Source organism: Pituophis catenifer, unplaced genomic scaffold (assembly GCF_029215685.1).
Source record: "Pituophis catenifer annectens isolate HBS135680 unplaced genomic scaffold, rPitCat1.0.hap2 SCAF_1, whole genome shotgun sequence".
Classification (NCBI taxonomy): Eukaryota; Metazoa; Chordata; class Lepidosauria; order Squamata; family Colubridae; genus Pituophis; species Pituophis catenifer.
This window is the reverse complement of record NW_027256881.1, coordinates 34,827,676-34,847,094: the sequence shown is the minus strand read 5'-3', so window position 1 is coordinate 34,847,094 and position 19,419 is coordinate 34,827,676. Positions and strand designations below refer to the sequence as shown.

At 37.4% G+C, this 19,419-nt stretch overlaps 1 protein-coding gene across 19 annotated transcripts in view; it reads right to left on the bottom strand.

Moving 5' to 3' along the window:
* The window catches only part of NRXN1 (neurexin 1), a 952,284-nt gene that overhangs the window by 540,029 nt on the left and 392,836 nt on the right, over positions 1 to 19,419 (bottom strand). For all 19 annotated transcript variants that reach the window (XM_070932260.1, XM_070932263.1, XM_070932252.1 and 16 more), the window contains one exon: positions 12,284 to 12,667. In XM_070932260.1, coding sequence (XP_070788361.1) covers positions 12,284 to 12,667 — 384 coding nt within the window. The remainder of the gene's footprint in view (positions 1 to 12,283; positions 12,668 to 19,419) is intronic.

Genomic DNA, 19,419 nt, shown 5'->3' with positions numbered 1-19,419 from the left:
ACAATAGACTGGGGATTGTGGCTGCTTGTGCATTGTCCATCCTTGGCTCATAATGAAATTTGGCATAGGTTTTATGGAAAACCAGGTTATAAATCATATTATACAGTCCTTCAGGTCTGGACAATATGATAAGCCTAATTTTTTTGTTAAAGAATTATGTATAATGGTAAATTAAATGGTGGTGATATATTTGTTTCTTCTTGTTTTGTTTTTGTGTGGATTTTCCCCTCTTTTGGCCAAGGCATCAGTTTCTGCTCTGCCACATGTTTTAGACCCATTTTTCATACTTTAATTGCCTCGGCAATAATATTGTAGTTGATTATAATGTCCTGGAATGGCTTTGGATTTTGGTTTTGGTCACCGCCCCTGAACAATATAAGTGGACCAGCTTTTATACTTCATTCAGATCAGATGATATATAGTGTAGGCCTATTCTCACTCTTAGTCTCAATTCCAAAGGGAATGGAAAGCCAAACAGCAACAGAGCAGAAAGTTATGCTCCAAACAACAGGAAAAAATGTTTAATATTATCTTGCTCATTAGGCAGCTTGCAGCATGTAGGGCAGGGAATAAAAGTTTTTACCATCATTTCTGCATTAGTAATGCAACAGTTATAAAGGGAAAAAATGGCTTTATTAAAGTACACAAGAGAGCAATTGTCCCTTAAGGGCTGGGGTAGAAGAGGCAGAAGGAATTATATCAGTAAGTTTTCAGAAGCTTTATCCTGAAAGTAAATAATAGTAATTTCAGGGATTATGAAAAATGGAGAAATGGGTTTGCCAATGAATTTGAATTTGAAGGCTGAGCGCCAAAGAATTGAAGCCTTTGAACTATGGTGCTGGAGAAGACTCCTGCGAGTCCCTTGGACTGCAAGGCAATCAAACTTGTCAGTCCTAGAGGAGATCAACCCTGACTTTCTTTAGAAGGCCAGATCCGTTAGGTGGCCAAAATACTTTTGGAAGGCCTGGAGGAATGTTGTCCATGGGGTTGCGATGGGTCAGACATGACTTCGCAACTAATAACAACAACAACAAATGAATTTGGTAATGCACAGAAGAATTTTCACACAATATTGATATTGATATGCTTCATGATGCACACAGATCTGTCAGTGAGTAGCCATCTAAAATTTCCTGTTGAAGATGTTGGAATATATCTGATAGGCCACCCAAGTTGGGCAGCACACATGATCAGCATTAAGCAGTAATAAGAGGTGTTCTGGATCAGAACACCAAGTTGTCTGGCTTGCAATCTATTCCTGCCATAGCCAGTTTACATGGTGGTTTCATAATAAGTCCCATATCAATTCTTTTTTAGTATCACAGAGAATATAAGCATAATGACTGCTAGATGATAGTAAATTATCTTTATTCACTTTTTTTCTGTATTTGTTGTTGTTAGTTGTGAAGTCTATTACAGTGATCACATGATCACACTGAATATTTATTGATACTTGTTTTATTTAACTGAAGACATGTAAACTGTTTGGCTGTCCCCCCCTTTTTCATCTAATACAGATAATAAAAGGGTGTGGGGCACACTGAAAAATTCATTTCATTCATATTGCCCTTTTTATTGCTGTTCCTACCCCGTTGAAAATGAACACCTGTGAAAGCCATTGCCAAAAGGTAATCATGTACTGCAAACCCCAATAAAATATAAAGAGAGAAAAGCCAAATTATGCTGCCATGACATCTGTTTTGCCATCTGCTAGTGTTGCCATAAACAAACAAAAGCCCATCCACTGATTACTTTGATGTTTATACTTTCAGCATAATCAAAAATTCACAATAGCAAAATAAGTGTAGAACACTACAACTTCTAAGATTATTATGTTCAGCCCATCTGAGAATATAACCAACTTCAGGGATGAGAGAGAGAGAGAGAGAGCAAAAAAATAAATAAATAAAATAAAACTAGCAATAACTTCCTTCTCTTCACTCTCCCCATGGCCCACACCTTTTATGAACTCTCTTACATGAAAAGGAAAATTCTTTTTAGCTTCCAATTATAAAATAAAATTAAACTTGAAACACAGAGATTACTTATACTCAATTACAGCTAATGCAAGATATTTGAATCTCCTGTTTCAAGGCTTCAAGTGGCCTCTAAAAGTTACAGCAAACAAATGGCATACATTTACCAGCAATATGAAAGCACAATCTAAGTGAGAAATCTATAAAATGAATGGCATTCTGTAGGAGCCATTTCATTATAGCACCAGCTACAAAACCAAACATGGTAATATTGAAGAAGTTTTTAGGAAGACAGCTTTCTAACTGTCCTCTCAGGCTTGGAGCTAATGCTAGGAAAGATTCTACTGCAGAGCATTTCTCAAAGACCAAATAAAGCAGGGTAATCACAGTCCATTTTTCCTGCATAAATATTGCAGCTCCTGGGTCTCAAGCCAAATGTTTAATTCTGTGCAAATGCCGAGAATGAAAATGCCATCCCTTATTATTCCCACGAAATCACTTGGAAGAATGGAGCTTGCCAAGAAAGAGTGAGCATGAATAGAACAACAGGATATTGTTTGCCGTGCTTGACATCAGACAAATTAGAAGGGGGAGGATAGACAAGAAATAATATTCCTTTGTGATAGTTCATCCATTTTCAGAGAAGAGGGAGGTGTATTAGAAAAATTCTCTGTTCCTCTTGCCCTATGTAATATTAGTTAAATTAGCTAAATAAGTCTTCCTGTTTTCGAAGTCGTAAAAGCAGCGTATCTTTGAATGTCGGCTACTGTGTGGAAATAGGCAGGAAAAGGCTGAAACTTGTGAAAATTATAAAAATTAGGAATAGTGCTCAAGGTTTTGACTTTAGGAACATTAGATTGGCTACTACAGGATCCTGAATGAAAAAATTACCTTTTGCTTTGATCCAGTACAGAAAAATTATTTTGCTTCATAGCACTGTTCTTGCAAGTACAGGATCCACTTTATTTTTATTTATTTTTTCAAATCAAACAAATATGGATCCATTTGGTTGTGACAAAAATTTGACCGATCTGTTTGTCTCCTGAGCCTGACATGGTGGGCTAAGAGAGTGTGACTAGCCCAAAGTCACCCAACTTCTTTTATTGCCTAAGACAGGTCTAGAGCTCATAGTCTCCTGGTTTCTAACCTGAACCACTAGACCAAACTACTTCTTTGATAAAGTGGACATGTTGCTTTGCTCCTGATTTAAATTAAAATATAACAATTAATGAGCATTTACTATAACCCTTGGTTCTCATATTATACAAATACCTCATTCCATTCAACACGCTTCTCCTTTATTTCTCCAGAAGGAGTTTTATTCACGAAAGTAAACATATACTTTTGCTGCCCTTTTCTTTTATTTCATGCAATGCAACAACTGTAATGGTGTTATACTTACTGGCTAGAAATTTTTATCAGTAGGCACACATGGGTAGTATGATAATGCTGAAGAAGAGGGTGGATTTATTGTATTTTGGAATCCCAAAAGTTGTAATCATATCAATGCATGGCCATTTGGGATACAATTATTATTGAATAAGGGGAAAAAGAAATGCTTTGAGCATAACTTCCTCCAGATAGGGTAGGGGTGTCAAACTCAATTTCATTGAGGACCACATCAGGGTTGTATTTGATCTCGGGGGGGGGGCATGGTCAGGTTGGGTATGGTCAGCTCGACATCATTCATGTCAGGGGCACCTGTGGTGGCCTGAGTAGGGCTGGGGGGGATCATCCTGCAGCCTTCTGCCAGCAAAAATGAGCTTGTGGCCCTCCAGGCTCTGATTTGCTGGCAGAGGCACTGTGTGCTGGTCCTTCAGTGTTTCCAGGGTGGCCCCATGGGCCAGATCTAAGCACTCCACAGGCCAGATTCAGCCCGCGGGCCTTGAGTTTGACACCCCTGCTCTAGGTTAACATCCAATATTTCATGTGCTGAATAAATATTACAGATATCTGCAGGAAAAATAGCCAGATAACATTGTGAGTACATCAGATTAACATTGGTCAAAGCAGCTCAAGGTCTGTGTTTCAGAAAATTAAATTGTGGAATTTGCTTAAATCATGCTATATTAGTTGCCTTGAATTGTTTATAAAAATAATAAAAACAGGATTAAAAAAGACAGACAACTTGAACTAAGAAATTCATCAGCTTACTGGGAAAAAGAATTTAGTATGTGTGTATGTATGCATGTGCATATGTATATGTATGTATGTTGAAGCATTTTATTAAACTTCTAGAGAGTTTTTTTTTAAAATTATAGACTTGCATATGCTTGTTATTCTCTTTTCAAAAACCGCATGACCTGTATGAACATTCTTTAGTTTTTTTTATTTTTAAAGCTGCACATTTTGTCTGTTCACAATCCTCTCTTTGCCGTCCATGCTTCTGTCTTTGAAAGTGCCTGCATGTGTAATAGCAGGAGTTTGCCACAGGGTGGTACACCATGTCTATTTAACTGAAGAGTTTTCAAATTCAGTTGACGGTCTAGTTACAGCCCCCTCCTCCACCACCCCCAGCCCCCATCAGTGTTGTCTACCGGTAATAGAAAAGTCAAGAGACATTGGAATACCTGGACTTCTGCCAAAAGTTTTAATATTCTAAAACAAGAAATAAGCAGGTTCTTCAGAGGATGTGATTTTATTTATAACCATACAAATGGGAGTCTCTGCCTCAACTAGTCCTAAAGAGAGAAAGTGGTGGTTTTTCTCAGGCTTTCACTGACTTATTTTTAAGCTAATAGGGGGTGGGGTGGGGGGTGGGATGCAAATCAAGTGCAGGGCAAATGTGCTTCTCAGTTCAAAATCTTTACATAAATTTATTCTGCAACATGCCATAATTAAATTTGATTGACTACATAGTACTGTGTTTCCCCAAAAATAAGACCCTGTCTTATATTTTTTTGAACCCTGAAATAAGTGCTTGGTCTTATTGCCATGCACTCAAAAGCCTGATTGGGCTTATTATTAGGGGATGTCTTATTTTGGGGAAAACAGGTATAAGGATAAACTACAGTCATTATTATATGAGCGAACATGTCTTTGTGCAGTAGGATTTTCTTCATATAAAACAGATCTGAGAGTTACAGGAAAAGAGAAAGGACCGTGGGAGGGAAGAACAAGATAAAATGTCATCAATGCTTCTAAGAATTGCATACAATTTGACATAATCCCATCAATATGATTTCTAATTGCCTGAGAGCATAGCAAAATGATCACGAACCGGTAGAATGTAAATAATCTCAATTGGGAAAGTGTAATGTTGTTGAAAGAGTTGTCATGTAGCCATTCACAGCTTTGTGCAGCACTGAGAGTGTTTTTGTCTAAAAAGCAATTCTTGTATAGTAAAAATGTGGCATGCATAGCATATATACAGGGGTGGGATTCAGCCAGTTCGGACTGGTTCTGGTGAACTGGTAGTTATGGCCAGCGGCTTGGCACGCCCACCCGTCCCTGCACTATCCTGTCTTATTTAATCGCCGTGTTTTTGACACAGCACGCATGTGCGCAAGGCACAAGAGAGATCGAAGCTATCCCGTCCTATACAATTGCTGTGTTTTTGATGCAGCGTGCATGTGCGCAAGGTGCATGCGCATGAGTGAAGTGAGCATGCGTGCATACACACTCACATGTTCAATTCTGGGTGAACCGGTTGTTAAATTATGTGAAGCCCACCTCTGCATATATAACGTAAGAACATAAGGGGTCCTCTGCTGGATAAGATTCCTGACCATCTAGCCCAGCAGTCTGATATTACAATAGCTCAGCAACTGCACAAAGAAACCTACTAGTCTCCCAACAGATGGTTTTGAAAGCTACTCACTGATACCAAGGCTAATAACCCTTGATCTCTTATGATGTTCATGAATTGGTCCAACTCTTTTTTGAAACCAGCCAAGTCATCACCTCATGTTATGACATAGCAAACACTCTTTTCCAACAACTCAAGAGACAACTCTACACATGGACATCACCAGACAGTCAACACAGAAATCAGATTGACTGTTTGCTCTGCAGCCAAAGATGGAGAAGCTCTATACAGTCAGTAAAAACAAGGACAGGAACTGACTGTGGCTCAGATCATAAGCTTCTCGCTGCAAAATTTAGACTTAAATTGAAGAAAGTAGGGAAAAGCACTAGACCACTCAGGTATGAACTAAATCATATCCCTGATGAATATACTGTTGTGGTCCGCCAGCAGCCTGCGGAGCTGGCAGCGGAGTCAGACAGTGAGGAAGCTGGGGAGGAACATGGGCCAGTCCTGGAGTCTGGGGAAGGTCCGGACAAGGGCTCTGCATCAGAGGCAGAGATGGGGCCAGGCCCATCTGGGAGTGATGCATGGACTCCAGAGCCCCCAGAGTCAGACAACAGAGAGGCAGAGGAACAGGGGGAGCCTGTTCCTAGTGCATGCATGTGCAGAGTTGCCAGAAGGCAAGAGCAGCTAAAGCAAAAGGGACAACTCAGGAGCAAGGCCAGGAGATGATTGGCCCCTCCCATAAGGCTTAAAAGAGAAACAAAGGCACTTGGACTTTTTGCAGGAAAGCAACGTTGCTAACTCTGTTTAAAGTTGGCATCTCTTGCTTGTTTCTGAACTCCATGGGGCTTTGCCAAGTAAGTCCTTTGGCAGGGTGACAAAGAAGATAAAGGTTGGTGATTCTTCCGAAGGACTTGTTTTGCAACTAATTGGGACTCAGCTGGGAATGAACATAATTCTCAGCTGTTACAATAAAATAGGTTTGTTTGGGACTAATTGTGTATTGTAATGACTCAGTAAGCCTAGGTCACAACATATACAGTAGAGGTGACAAATAGATTTAAGGAATTAGATCAGATAGACAGAGTGCCTGAAGAACTATGGGCAGAACTATGGACAGAGTGCCTGAAGAACATTGTACAAGAGATAGCAACTAAAACCATCCCAAAGAAAAAGAAAGGCAAGAAAGCAAAATGGTTGTCTGAAGCAGCTTTGCAAATAGATGAGGAAAGAAGGGCAAGGGAGAAAGGGCAAGGGAAAGGCAAGGGAGAAAGAGAAAGATACACCCAGTTGAATGCAGAATTCCAAAGAATAGCTAGAAGACATAAGAATGTATTCTTAAATGAACAGTGCAAAGAAATAGAGGAAAACAATAGAATAGGGAAGACCAGAGATCTTGTCAAGAAAATTGGAGATATGAAGGGAATGTTTCATGAAAAGAAGGGCATGATAAAGGACCAAAATGGCAGGAACCTAACAGAGGCAGAAGAGATTAAGAAGAGATGGCAAAATTACACAGAAGAACTATACAAGAACGAGCTTAACATCCCTGATAACCACGATGGGGTGGTCACTGACTTTGAGCCAGACGTGCTAGAATGTGAGGTCAAATGGGCCTTAGGAAGTTTGAGCAACAACAAAGCTAGTGGAGGAAACAGTATTCCAGCTGAGCTATTCAAAATTTTAAAAGACGATGCAGTAAACATGCTACACTCAATTTGCCAGCAAATTTGGAAAACTCAACAGTGGCCACAGAATTGGAAAAGGTCAGTTTATATTCCAATTCCAAAGAAAGGCAATGCCAAAGAATGTTCAAACTATTGCACCATTGCACTCATATCACATGCTAGTAAGGTTATGTAAAATCCTACAAGCTAGGCTCCAGTATGTGGATCAAGAACTACCAGAAGTACAGGCAGGATTTCGAAGAGGCAGAGGAACAAGAGATTGCCAACATACGCTGGATCATGGAGAAAGCTAGGGAGTTAGGGAGTTCCAGAAAAATATCTACTTCTGCTTCATTGACTATGCTAAAGCCTTTGATTGTATGGATCACAACAAATTGTGGCAAGTTCTTAAAGAGATGGGAATACCAGACCATCTTCTTTGTCTTAACCCTACATGTGGATTAAGAAGCCTCCTTTCTAGACTCAAAGTCTTCAAATGAGGGATTTTGCCCCATCCCTTGAGCTTCTTAATTGCCCTCCTTTGAACCATCTCTAGCTTTACTACATCCTTTTTGAGGTATGGCAAACAGAGCTGCACATAATATTCTAGATCAGGGGTCTCCAACCTTGGCAACTTTAAGCCTGGAGGACTTCAACTCCCAGAATTCTGCAGCCTGCTTTGCTTAAAGTTGCCAAGGTTAGAAACTGCTGTTCTAGATGTAGTTGCACCAGGGATTTAAATAAAGGGCATTATAATATTGGCATCACTATTTCCAATATAATTTTCTATTGTCTCTAACAAACTTTTGCCCTTTTTTTAAAAAAAAACAGATGTGAACTATGTTGACATCTTCATTCCATGAACTCTTTCCTTATAACTTCTGATCCTATTACTTTATAAATAGTTGGAGCATCATTTTTCACTTGCTCACATCTTCCATTTTGATACCCACTCCAGTAATGTGCAGAGATTCCTTTGGAGCTTTTCAAACTCCCTTATTGTTTTTATCACTCAGAACAATTTAGTGTCATCAGCAAACTTGGCTATTCTACTAAGCACAGGTGATTCCAGGTCGTTTATAAATATGTTTAAAAAGCACTGATCCTAGACAGAATCCTGGGGTTAACTGTACTCATTGTGAAAAATGAGTGTTTATTTTTACTCTTTGTTTTCTATTCTTTACTCAGTTTCTTATCCACAAGAGGGCCTGCTCTTTTATTCTATGGCTATTAAAATTATTCAAAATCAACCTTTGATTATGTCAGAGTCTCTATTATTGGGATTTTAAACAACAGCAAAGCTTTCTAGAGTGGGATTGCTCTTTTGGCTTCCCATTTGAGTTTTCTTTTCATCAGTCTATTGAGTTCTGAGAATTTCCCTTCTTTGAACTGAAATATAACTATGCAGAACTTGCTGTGTAAATTATCTCATATCTGAATGTTGAATTTAATGCACTATTGCACTATGTTCACAATTTCACATTACAAAAATGCAATAATAAGGACATTTTATTGAGAATTAGGCATAATGAAATATGATCTCTTTTTCCCATAAAGACCAATTTATTTTTTTCTGTTCAATTGTGTTCAATTCTCATTTTCTAGGTATGGTGGGTGATAAATTAGTAGTATATTATAAGACTTTGTAGTGTCATATAGTCAATGTTTCCATAGATTGTACTAAAGTATTGAAATTGACAGTATTCTACATGAAAAATCTGATTGCACAGACTTCCTCTTTGTGTGGAAGACCGCAACTGTGCACTAGCCAAGTATGGCTATATAATCCATGGTGGGAAGCATTGCAATCACATAGAAATATCAGTCTGTGGAATGCCTTCCTGTTGGAGTCAAAGAAAACAACAACAACAACAACCTAGATTGCCAAGGAAGGTTCTGTTTTCTCTGGCAGGAAAAGGGGAAATGATCACAGAGACCCATGACTAGAAGAGAAGGATCCATTGAAGCTCTGCAGGTTCCTTCTCCAAAAGAATCAGAATAGAGGAGGGTATGTCCTTTTTTTCTGCCAGAAGCTGCCCCAAAACATTGGAATTTATTTATTTATTATTTTATTAAATCTATATGCTGCTCAGCTCACTGTTACATTTGTTTGTTTGTTTGTTTGTTTGTTTGTTTGTTTGTTTGTTTGTTGTTTGTTTTATTGTACTTATATGCCGCCCTTCTCCTGAGGGACTCAGGGCGGCTTACAGAAGTTGAGACAATGAAAATAACTACATCAATTTAAAATCCATCCAATTAACATTGACTTTCAGATGCTGGATGGCATTTAAATTTGACTGTTAAATAAATAAAGCTGGCCCCAAGATAGAGGCACCGGTGTGGTGACCTATTCTCAGCTATGATCTCAAAGTCAGAACAAGGGAGATTTATGGTCAAGCATATTACTAATACAGGTTCTTCTTTAATCCTAATGCACATATGCATGGACCCTTTGTATTTGAGTCTCCTTCTAGGAGAGAGTAACTAGCTAAATATTTAGCTCAGTCTTTCCCCATTATGCATTTTCTTTCTTGTTTTTCAATTAAACTTAAAATCCCGCTTCACTTATCTTCCCCAAGCTATATTTTTAGGGATACCCATACACAGAGAAAGTTTCATTTTCTCTGACACCACTGTCATAGACAAATCACTACTTGAAGAAGTTGAACCTTAAAACTACCCATAACCTCAGCTGGAGTAGAAAATAAATGTGACTGATTTCCTCTGGGACTGTGAATCCAGAACATTTTCCGAGTCTTTTCAATGAATTTGTTGCAGGTAGTAGTCTTAATAAGATCTCCATCTCCACCAGAAAGATTGGAGATGATCACTCCCAAATGTCTTTGATTAAACCATAAAGCCTGGCTCAGCTTCTTGGTATTCAGGGGAGCTAGGTTAATGAAACATTTGGGACAACAGCTAGAGTACAGATGTCAGAAAATGTCTTGCAAACATGATCAATTACCAATAATAACTACAACAGAGGACTTCAGAGATGTTGGATCTCTGTCCATGATTAATTTACACCTTTTATTTCCTGTAGACTCTATTCTGATGCCATAGCACAGAGAAAGATTTGAGAAACATTTAGACACAAGAGATCTATTAAAGTCAACATTAATAAGGCTTCTGCTGATTGAGTTAAGGAAAGACATATACTCCTATTACTCTTATCTAAATGTTGGTGTCTGGCAATGCTTATCAGATTGTAACCCTTCATTGTGGCCTGTGGTAGAATGATTTAATTGGTTGATTTAAAGTGCTGGCAAGAAAATAGCTCAATCCTCTCTGACAGAGACTTAACCAAACTTTGAGAGGTAGTTTGAGAGGTGAAGGCCACTTGCCTGAAAACTGCCAAGCTGGCCTGAAAACTGCCAAGCTGGGAAATACTAAAGGTAAAAGCAATGTTATAGCAAAATCTTATGACACTATGTGAAGTATCTGTCTTATGACTCTTGAAGCCTGGTGTTGATTCACACATCTAAGAATAATCAAATACTCTAAAAATTGCTATAGAATTCTTTTATACTGCTTGGAAGGGATTTTCTCTTCTTTGTTTTGACCATTCCTAAATGTCCCTGTCAAATTACTCTTTCTTTAATAAACATTTTCTTTAGTAATATTTTTCTGAAATCATATTACTATCTATTGGTTAGGATAGATATTGTTATTTTTCCTTCTTTGCCTAAGAAGAGGCTCCTTGCATTAACTGTTGTAAACTATTCTTCATGATTTCTACAAGTTTCTTGCTCCTGTTTCCAGGACTAGAAACCTCTACTTATTTTCCCTACCAACCTTATAATTTCATTTGTCTAGTGAGATCTTTATTTCACTTTGTGGACCATAGAAAACATCTTGTTTCCTGAAAAATCTCAGACCGAAACCCTGTTCTCTATTTGGTACTGATAATCTATAAATTCTCTTAAGTATTCTCCTTTTTGGTATCCTGTGAAAACTATAATCTCATTGTGAGTTATCTGCTTTGAAAATGGGTGTGCTGGTCAGCTAGAGTTCTCTGCTGTATGAAAAATTGCTATTTACTAAGGCTATGCAATGTGTCTTGCATTTAGGCCTTTATGGTGAAGTGTTGCAATATGTGAGGAGAACGCAATGGCAGTGCAATTGGTCTTACTGAGACATTTCATTTTTTGTTCTGGATTTGCTCTGGCACTTCCATACACAGAAGCCTCTTCCAATTCCTGGACATTCTAGAACAGGCCCCCAAATTGACATTAAATAAAACAAAACACCACATCCACTTCATTGTTTAGAACAGGGGTGTCAAACTCGCGGGCCAGATGCATCATGTGCTGGCCACCCCTTCCCCCATTTTAGCAAAGGGGAAAAAAGTTGTGATATGTGACATGACAACAATGTGTTGTTGAGAGTTTGACACTGCTGGTTTAGAAGCAGGGGGCTATATTCATGAAACCACATTGAAGCAGCACCTCACTCACATTTCATTACCTTTGAAGCAAAGTACTCTTGGAAAGTTTTTTATTGTTAACAACTTTATAGTAATAGTATTGATCAAATATTATTCATAAATTTCATTATTTATTTCACCAATACTGCAAGGTCTATTTGACACCTTCCTGATTTTTATAACCAGCAAAATAAATCAGTTTGCTCCATTCAGTAATAATTTGTATTTGAAGATTAGATCATTTTCATGGAGGTTTTCCTTTCTCAGTGGAATATTTTGTCCATTGTTTCATTCAGTGCTTTATATATTTATATATTAATAATGTTTACTATCAACCAAATGATTGATCTATATAATTGTATGCAGAAAAAAGCACACACATTAGATCAGTAGAATGTATGTGACTGTTTCACTTCATTCTGTCCTCATTCTGCAAACCAAAGGTCTGAAGACAGTGACTTACCTCGTTCACATGATCTGCCTAGGTAGCCTGTACCAGAGCAATCACAGACATATCTGTTCCAGCCATCTCTACAGACGCCATTGTTTTTACATGGGTTGCTTAGACATGGCTTTGCTGTTTCTCTTGAACAGGAGGGTTTCACCCCAGATGTGCTCTGGATTTCTGCCATTTGACGGATGTCTTTACTTTGTCCATCAATAAACAAATCTCGAATACAGCCCACGTAGCCATAATTTAGAAGGGCTGTCCAGACCTCCGTTGGAAAGACAAGGCCAGCTTTATTTTCTGGCAAACCTCCAAGGTATAAATCATCATCTAGGTCCAAGATTTCACTTTCTCCTGGTGCAGTATACGGAGTACGCATCGTGTTGACAGAAATGGTACCTATTTAGGAACAAAGCATAAGTAATTTATTTGAGACAACAGGTTTTAACTATGTATTATTGGTATTTATATTCTGTTTCCCAGTGAAAATCATCCCCCCCCCAGTAATTATAATAAATATTTTTTAAGGCCACATGCATTTATTTGGAGAAAAATGGAAACTTTAATAAATTATTTTAAAAAGGAATAGAAATAACTCATTCAATTGTTATTACAAGAATTAATCATGTGGAATGAATTATAGTTCTATGTTCATTTGTTTCATTTGCTGATAAAAACAAGGCCATTTTCTACAATATATTTGCAAGAGGGTATATTGATTTTCTAACATGGTAGATACTACACAAGATTGTGTGATGAAACCAATTTAATTCCTCTATAGCATATAATTTGATCATCTGTATTCATTAGTATCAAGATGGCACATTTTGTACCAAGCTAGCACCATACTTGGTTCTTTTTTCTTCTAAGAAATAAGAACATTAATCAATCAATCAGTCAGTCAGTCAGTCAGTCAGTCAATGCATGAATACAAATACCATGTGACTAGGAAACAAAAATTATAACCGGAGAACTTTTTCTCCGGATTATTTTTAGTAATGGGTGACTGTAATTTTATGAAATTGAAAACAAAAAATAAAACAGATATAAAAAAAAATAGCAGAAAAATGAAGTGAATGTTTCCTCATATGTTTGAAGAACTACATATCATAGTAGTGAAATGTTTCCACTACTACGTAATTTGAATGAAAAATGGCACCGAAGAACAATCCAGTTTAATTAAAAACAACTTAAAAAGTAACTAGTCTGAGTTTGAAAGTCAATTGAGGAACCCACAATTTGCTCTGCCTTATCAGATGGTAACCAAACCAGGGCCTCCACTGTTATTTTCAAGATACATGAGAGAGGAAAACTGTGCTTGGATTGATCAGAGAGTTTCCAGCTGTTTCTTATATTGAAATAATTTGATCTTAAACATTAAATATAAATTTAGACTAAGTATTCTTCTGCTCTAAGCACATTTGCATAATTTATTTGTCCTGTTCTTGGGGTACATGGAGCAGCAGTAGATGAACAATCTTTGACTGACATTGCCATTTAGAACCATCATAATCTATTATTTTAGTTATTTAACATTTGTGACACAGACTGCTCCTCCTAAAATACTGAGACAAATAAGACCTGATAAAAAATGAGATATCTGAGTGGATCAAACTCCTTTCCCCTAAACTTTTTTTTAATTATTTGAAGAGTTTCATTTTCATCAAAGTTTCTTAAATAATAGCAGTGTCAGTTGAAGGATATTTGTTTAAAGTTATGCTTTAGGTCAGAGTAACCATGCTGCAAAAAAAGTTAGTTACTTTTAACTAACCCAATTTATTCAAATCTAAACTTTGGAACATTTCCCTAAATCAAAATTGCAAACCTAAATATTGTCAATTGTATAGGCAGGATTTCAAAAATTTGCTTTCCTAAAAGTAAACTTCTGAACAAAACAGGCTGTAGTTTCTGAGGAGATATGCATAAGGCTGCAGTAGAATTGAACTGTTGATTAGCACTATATTCTTGCCAGCAAACTATGCCAAACACATACAAAATTGTTTACAAAGTAGAGAAAAATGGAAGAAGCAGGATCTAAGTCTAAATTTTCAAAATATATATTTTAACTCAGATTCGTCCTAGTGTTTAAACATAGATCAGACAATAACTGAGATTGTTAATTATATAATACAGTACTGCCAGCTGGAGCTTTCTTCCAATAGGTCTTTTATATCCTGTATGCAAACCTTCTTCATGCTAATACACAGACACACAGACACAGACACAGACACACACACACACACACACACACCATTTTTTCCTAGACATTATTATTTTATCTGAGAAAGCAAAAGTTGCTTTAAAAATTGACGCAAAGGAAAATTGTGGAGAAATCTTCATATCTGGAGAATGGTGTCCTTGTACTTATTAGATATGAGATTCTGGGGTCAGAGTGTGTTAAGTCCTGCCTTTTCTTGTGCAATCACATCTCCAATGGTCTGAGGGAAATTTTTTCTTCCATTATAGATCTCTGCCTCCTGAGAAATTGGAGAATTCTTCTTTCCCTGAAGAATCACTGATCTAATTTCATTGCCTACAAATTTGATGGAGAATTTTGAAAGCCATTTGTCTCCAGCTCTTTTTCATTCTCCTAGAAAAAGTCTGAGTTTTAGCCATGAACCATGAAATACAATATAATTCTATATATAAATAGGCACTTTTAATATATAAAAGGCACGTTCCATATAATTCCATATTCATTTCATAATCCTGCTAAAGTGTTAGAGACCTTCTGTAAACTCATTTTCATTTCTGCCAACTTTAAAATGGTAAGAAGAGACAGAGAATACTATGAGGCAATTATTTTTCCCTCCTGCCCATAAATTGGAGAGTGCAAAAATCATCATTCAGTCAATTTAGTGCCTTAAGCTACAGCCACTCTTGGAGTAGTCAGCATCTCCCCATCTATATCTCACATAGAAGGGAAACAATAATTTCTAGTATCCCTTCCCCTGTGCTTTCAAAATACAAGTAGTTCTTGACTTATGGCCCTAACTGGACTGGAAAATTCAGTGTTAAGCCGTGCAGCTATTAAATGAGGCATCATGTGACCATAACTTGCTACATTCCTTGCCAGCTTCTTCATTGACTTTGCTTTTTGTCAGAAGCTGGCTGGGAAAGTTACAATGGCAATTATGTGATCCTAGGACACTGCAACCATCATAAATGCAAGCTGGTTGCCAAACACTCAGATAGCAATCATGTGATCATGGAGATGTTGCAACAGTCATAAGTGCAAGAACCTGTTTTCACTTTTTTCAGCACTTTGCAACTTCGAACAGTCAACAAAATGAATGGTTGTAAGTTAAGTATTACCTGTATGATGAAATGTGTTTATTGGGCCACTTTGAATAAAACAAGCAAACAAAATTGGTGTAAGAAAAAAAAGCTACTTATCAAAGTATCACTATTTTTGCTTATTATTTCTCATACAAATCTGTGATTATGGCAAAATACCATCCTTTTGCAACAGATGCTTTCCCAACAGCTACAACCAAATAGAAATATATGGGGTGGGTGGGTAGAAGTAAGGAGAAAGTTATGGCTTAATTGAACCCAAAAGGCAGCGAGGCAGAGAAAAACAAAAGTTAGTGTGGGGGGGGGAGAAAGGGAGTCTAAAAGCCCTGAAGAGCACTAGCAAAAGGAAATGTTCATCTACTCATCTACTTAAAGTACTAGGTAACAGGAGCAATACTTCACTGATCTTGTCTAAACTGAAAACTTAAGTAAAGTTAGGCTTGGCTAGTGCTTGGATGGGAGGCCTCCAGGAAATACCAGAGGCATAGTGGGAAACAACCTATTAGTAATCAAGGACCACTTCTGCATTGTTGCCAAGAAAAATACACCGAGGTGTCTATGAAGTCAGCAGAAACGGAGACTGCACCAAAGATTTACCTTATCAGAAAAAAGAAAAGAAAAAAGACCACAACATTTCACAAGTACCTGATTGGAGCAAATACTGCATGTGAAAGGGTCAAAGGGTAACAGCTCAGTAATACATAATTCAAAACCTTTATCCATCTACATCATAATCACACTGAGATGGTTACCAGGAAACAATTTAGTTGTCTATTGTTTGTGGATCTGTTAATAGTAAAACAACAATCTTTCTTCTGTTCCTACATTTAGACGGGAGGAAGCTTAAGCCTTGGAAACATTTACCATGCTTCTTTAATAGAATATAAACTAATTTAAAGTTCTCTTTGAAATCTAAAATCTATCCTTAGTTAGACATAAGGGTGATGACTTTTTGTGCGTGCTTTTAATGTAGATGTCTGTGTCTGTGTTTATGCATCTATCTCTACTAGTGGATCATATCACAACATTTTGCAGAATGCAGATATAACACCATGCATATTATTCTTGCTCTCCTGGAGTTTGATCAATAATGGATTCTGGGAGTGCCAGAAAAAATGTAAAAGCAAGAAATGCAGTGCAGTGCTAAAGGACAAAAGGGAAAGCACAACAGGTTAATCAAAAGCTCTTAGTGGTCCTTTTAAGCTCTGAGAAAGTGCTCAGCAGTAAAATGCAGTTCTCATTAATTATTTTCTGGGACTAGCAATTCATCTGGGACAAGGTCTTGTATATCAGAACATACTTTTATTTTTTTAGGCTTAGGACTACATTTGATCTTTGAATGCTATATTAGGGGATGCGCTACAAAAAAAGAGGTGAAGCCAAGACAAACAAATTGTTGGGATCAGAATAGAAACATTTGATTTACTTTAAAATTAAAGCAATATAGTTAATCTGAGTACTTTTTTATATTTTCCAAGGAACTTCGGGGGTTTGCGTAGCCATGCCTAAGGCTTTGAGGAAAAGTTGTTTAGTCAGTAGTGTCTGACTCTTTGTGACCCCATGGACCATAGCATGCCAGTCTCCCCCCCCCCCCCGGTCCCCCAGTTCTCCATTGTTTCTCGGAGTTAGCTCAAATTTACTTTCATTGAATTAATAACGCTATCTAACCATCACATCCTCTGCCATCCCTTCTCCTTTCCCAACATCAGGGTCTTTGCCAATGAGTTCTCTTTTCTCGTTAGGTGGGCAAAGTATTTGAGCTTTGTCCTTCCAAAGAACAGTCAGGGTTTATTTACTTCAGGATTGACTGATGTGATCTCTTTGCAGTCTAAGGGACTCTCAAGAGGCTTCTCCAGCACCATAATTTGAGGGAAAGAAGTGACATATAATTTTATAAATCGTATCTAGGCAAAATTAACTGCCTTATACTGAATCTAAACATTTACGTTTTTTAAAAAAAATACTGCTGCATTTAATTAGTATTGCCAAAAAAAAAAAAAAAAAAACTTGTACCAGTGTATAACTTCTTTCACCAGGTTATGGGTTTTGTCAAAATTTCATCTGCATTTGTAATCATCACAAATTTCACAGGATCACCATGTTTTTAAGCGTCCTCAGAGCAAAAATTATAGAATTCCAAACAAATGAAATCAATAAATAATCTGAAACTTAAAACTGATATTTGAAATCAATAAACAGTTGCAGTTAGGTATACTAAATCTAAATGGCAGTTTTCTCTGTCTTTTACATCTAGTGGCAAACCAGATTTTTGAGCACAGATGCAGTAAATTCATATTGCTCTCTTTAGGTTTATCTTATATTATCTGTTTTCTCCCTGGGGAGTTTTTTCTGGATATTTAATGCCCACTTTTCCAATGGTGGAGCATTATCATCGGCAAGCCATTAAGGACAAACTGTCTTGATAACAATAAATACATTTATTTGCTGCACAACTGATTCCTAACATCATTCAGCAGAGAAGGTAGCATACAGTAACATCTGAAATGATCGTTGTATGCTTCCCAGAGTTACTTTTAGTAAGATGAGCAGCTATACAATTTTGATTAATAAACAAAAGCTGGTTGGGTGACTTTATAGCAGTCATTCATTCTCAATTCAATTCACATCACAGGATTGTTGTTGTTGTGGGAAAGTAGGAGGAGGAAGGAATATTTGCTGCCTTGAGTTACTTATAAAGTAATAAAGGTGGGATAAAAAACCCAAATGAATTAAAAGTAAATAAATAAACTGAGCCAGCTATAAAAGAGTTGTCCGTCCTGGGTCCTATTTACCATAATATTTTGAAGTGAAGGGAAGTTGAGAATCGTTTCCCAAGTTGATTGCATAGGAGAGGCAGTTCCTATTCTGGGAAGACAGTCCCAAGTTACTTTGGAAGTTGCCTCCTGAACTGGCTATTCTAGGTAATTTCTGCCTTATCTCCAACTTGGCAATTTCAAAATGTTGAAGAAGGTTGTGAGACATACATTACAGCAAATTTGGATGAAGCTGCTACTTCCATTAACAATTCATTTCTGGGCTTCTGACAGAAATGACACTAGATGGCTGGAAGATGATGTTCTTTAGGACCCAGATGAAGGAAGTATGGCCTTCTGGTCCTGTCAATGACATTTGATATAATTTATCCTTCTGAAATGGCAGAAAAGGCTGGGGATAGGAGGCTCTTTTCTGTAGTGATTTCAGTTTATCTTCCTCTTACACATTCTCCCTTCAAATTTCCTGCCTCTCAATAAACAGATGGTCATTATGTCTTTGTTAATCTCTCCCCCAACATCAACATCCAGAAGAGGTCGATGTTCTAGTATTTAGGAAGTTCTGCTTCTAAACACCTTATTGGGATGAGGGGAAGAGTTAGTCAGTTATCATTAGCCATTGCCTCCCATTCTCAGTTTAGGAATAGCTATTCCTTTTCAATTGAGTTTATTACAGGTAGTCCTCAACTTACGACCACAATTGAGCCCAACATTTCTGTTGCTAAGTGAGTTTTGCCCCATTTTACGAACTTTCTTGCTACCGTTAATTGAATCACCAGAGTTAGCAATCTGGTTGTTACGTGAATCTGGATTCCCCATTGACTTTGCTTGTCAGAAGGTTGCAAAAGGGGATCACATGACCTTGGGACACAACAGCGATCTTAAGTATGAAACAGTTGTCAAGCATCTGAGTTTTCATCACATGATCATGGGGATGCTGAAAAGGTCATAACTGTGAAAAACAGTCATAAGTCATTTTTTCAGTACATTGTAACTTTGAATGGTCACTAAATGAACTGTTGTAAGTGAAGGACTACCTGTATTTGAGCAGTGGTTAGGAATAAAGCAAATATTCATGAGTGA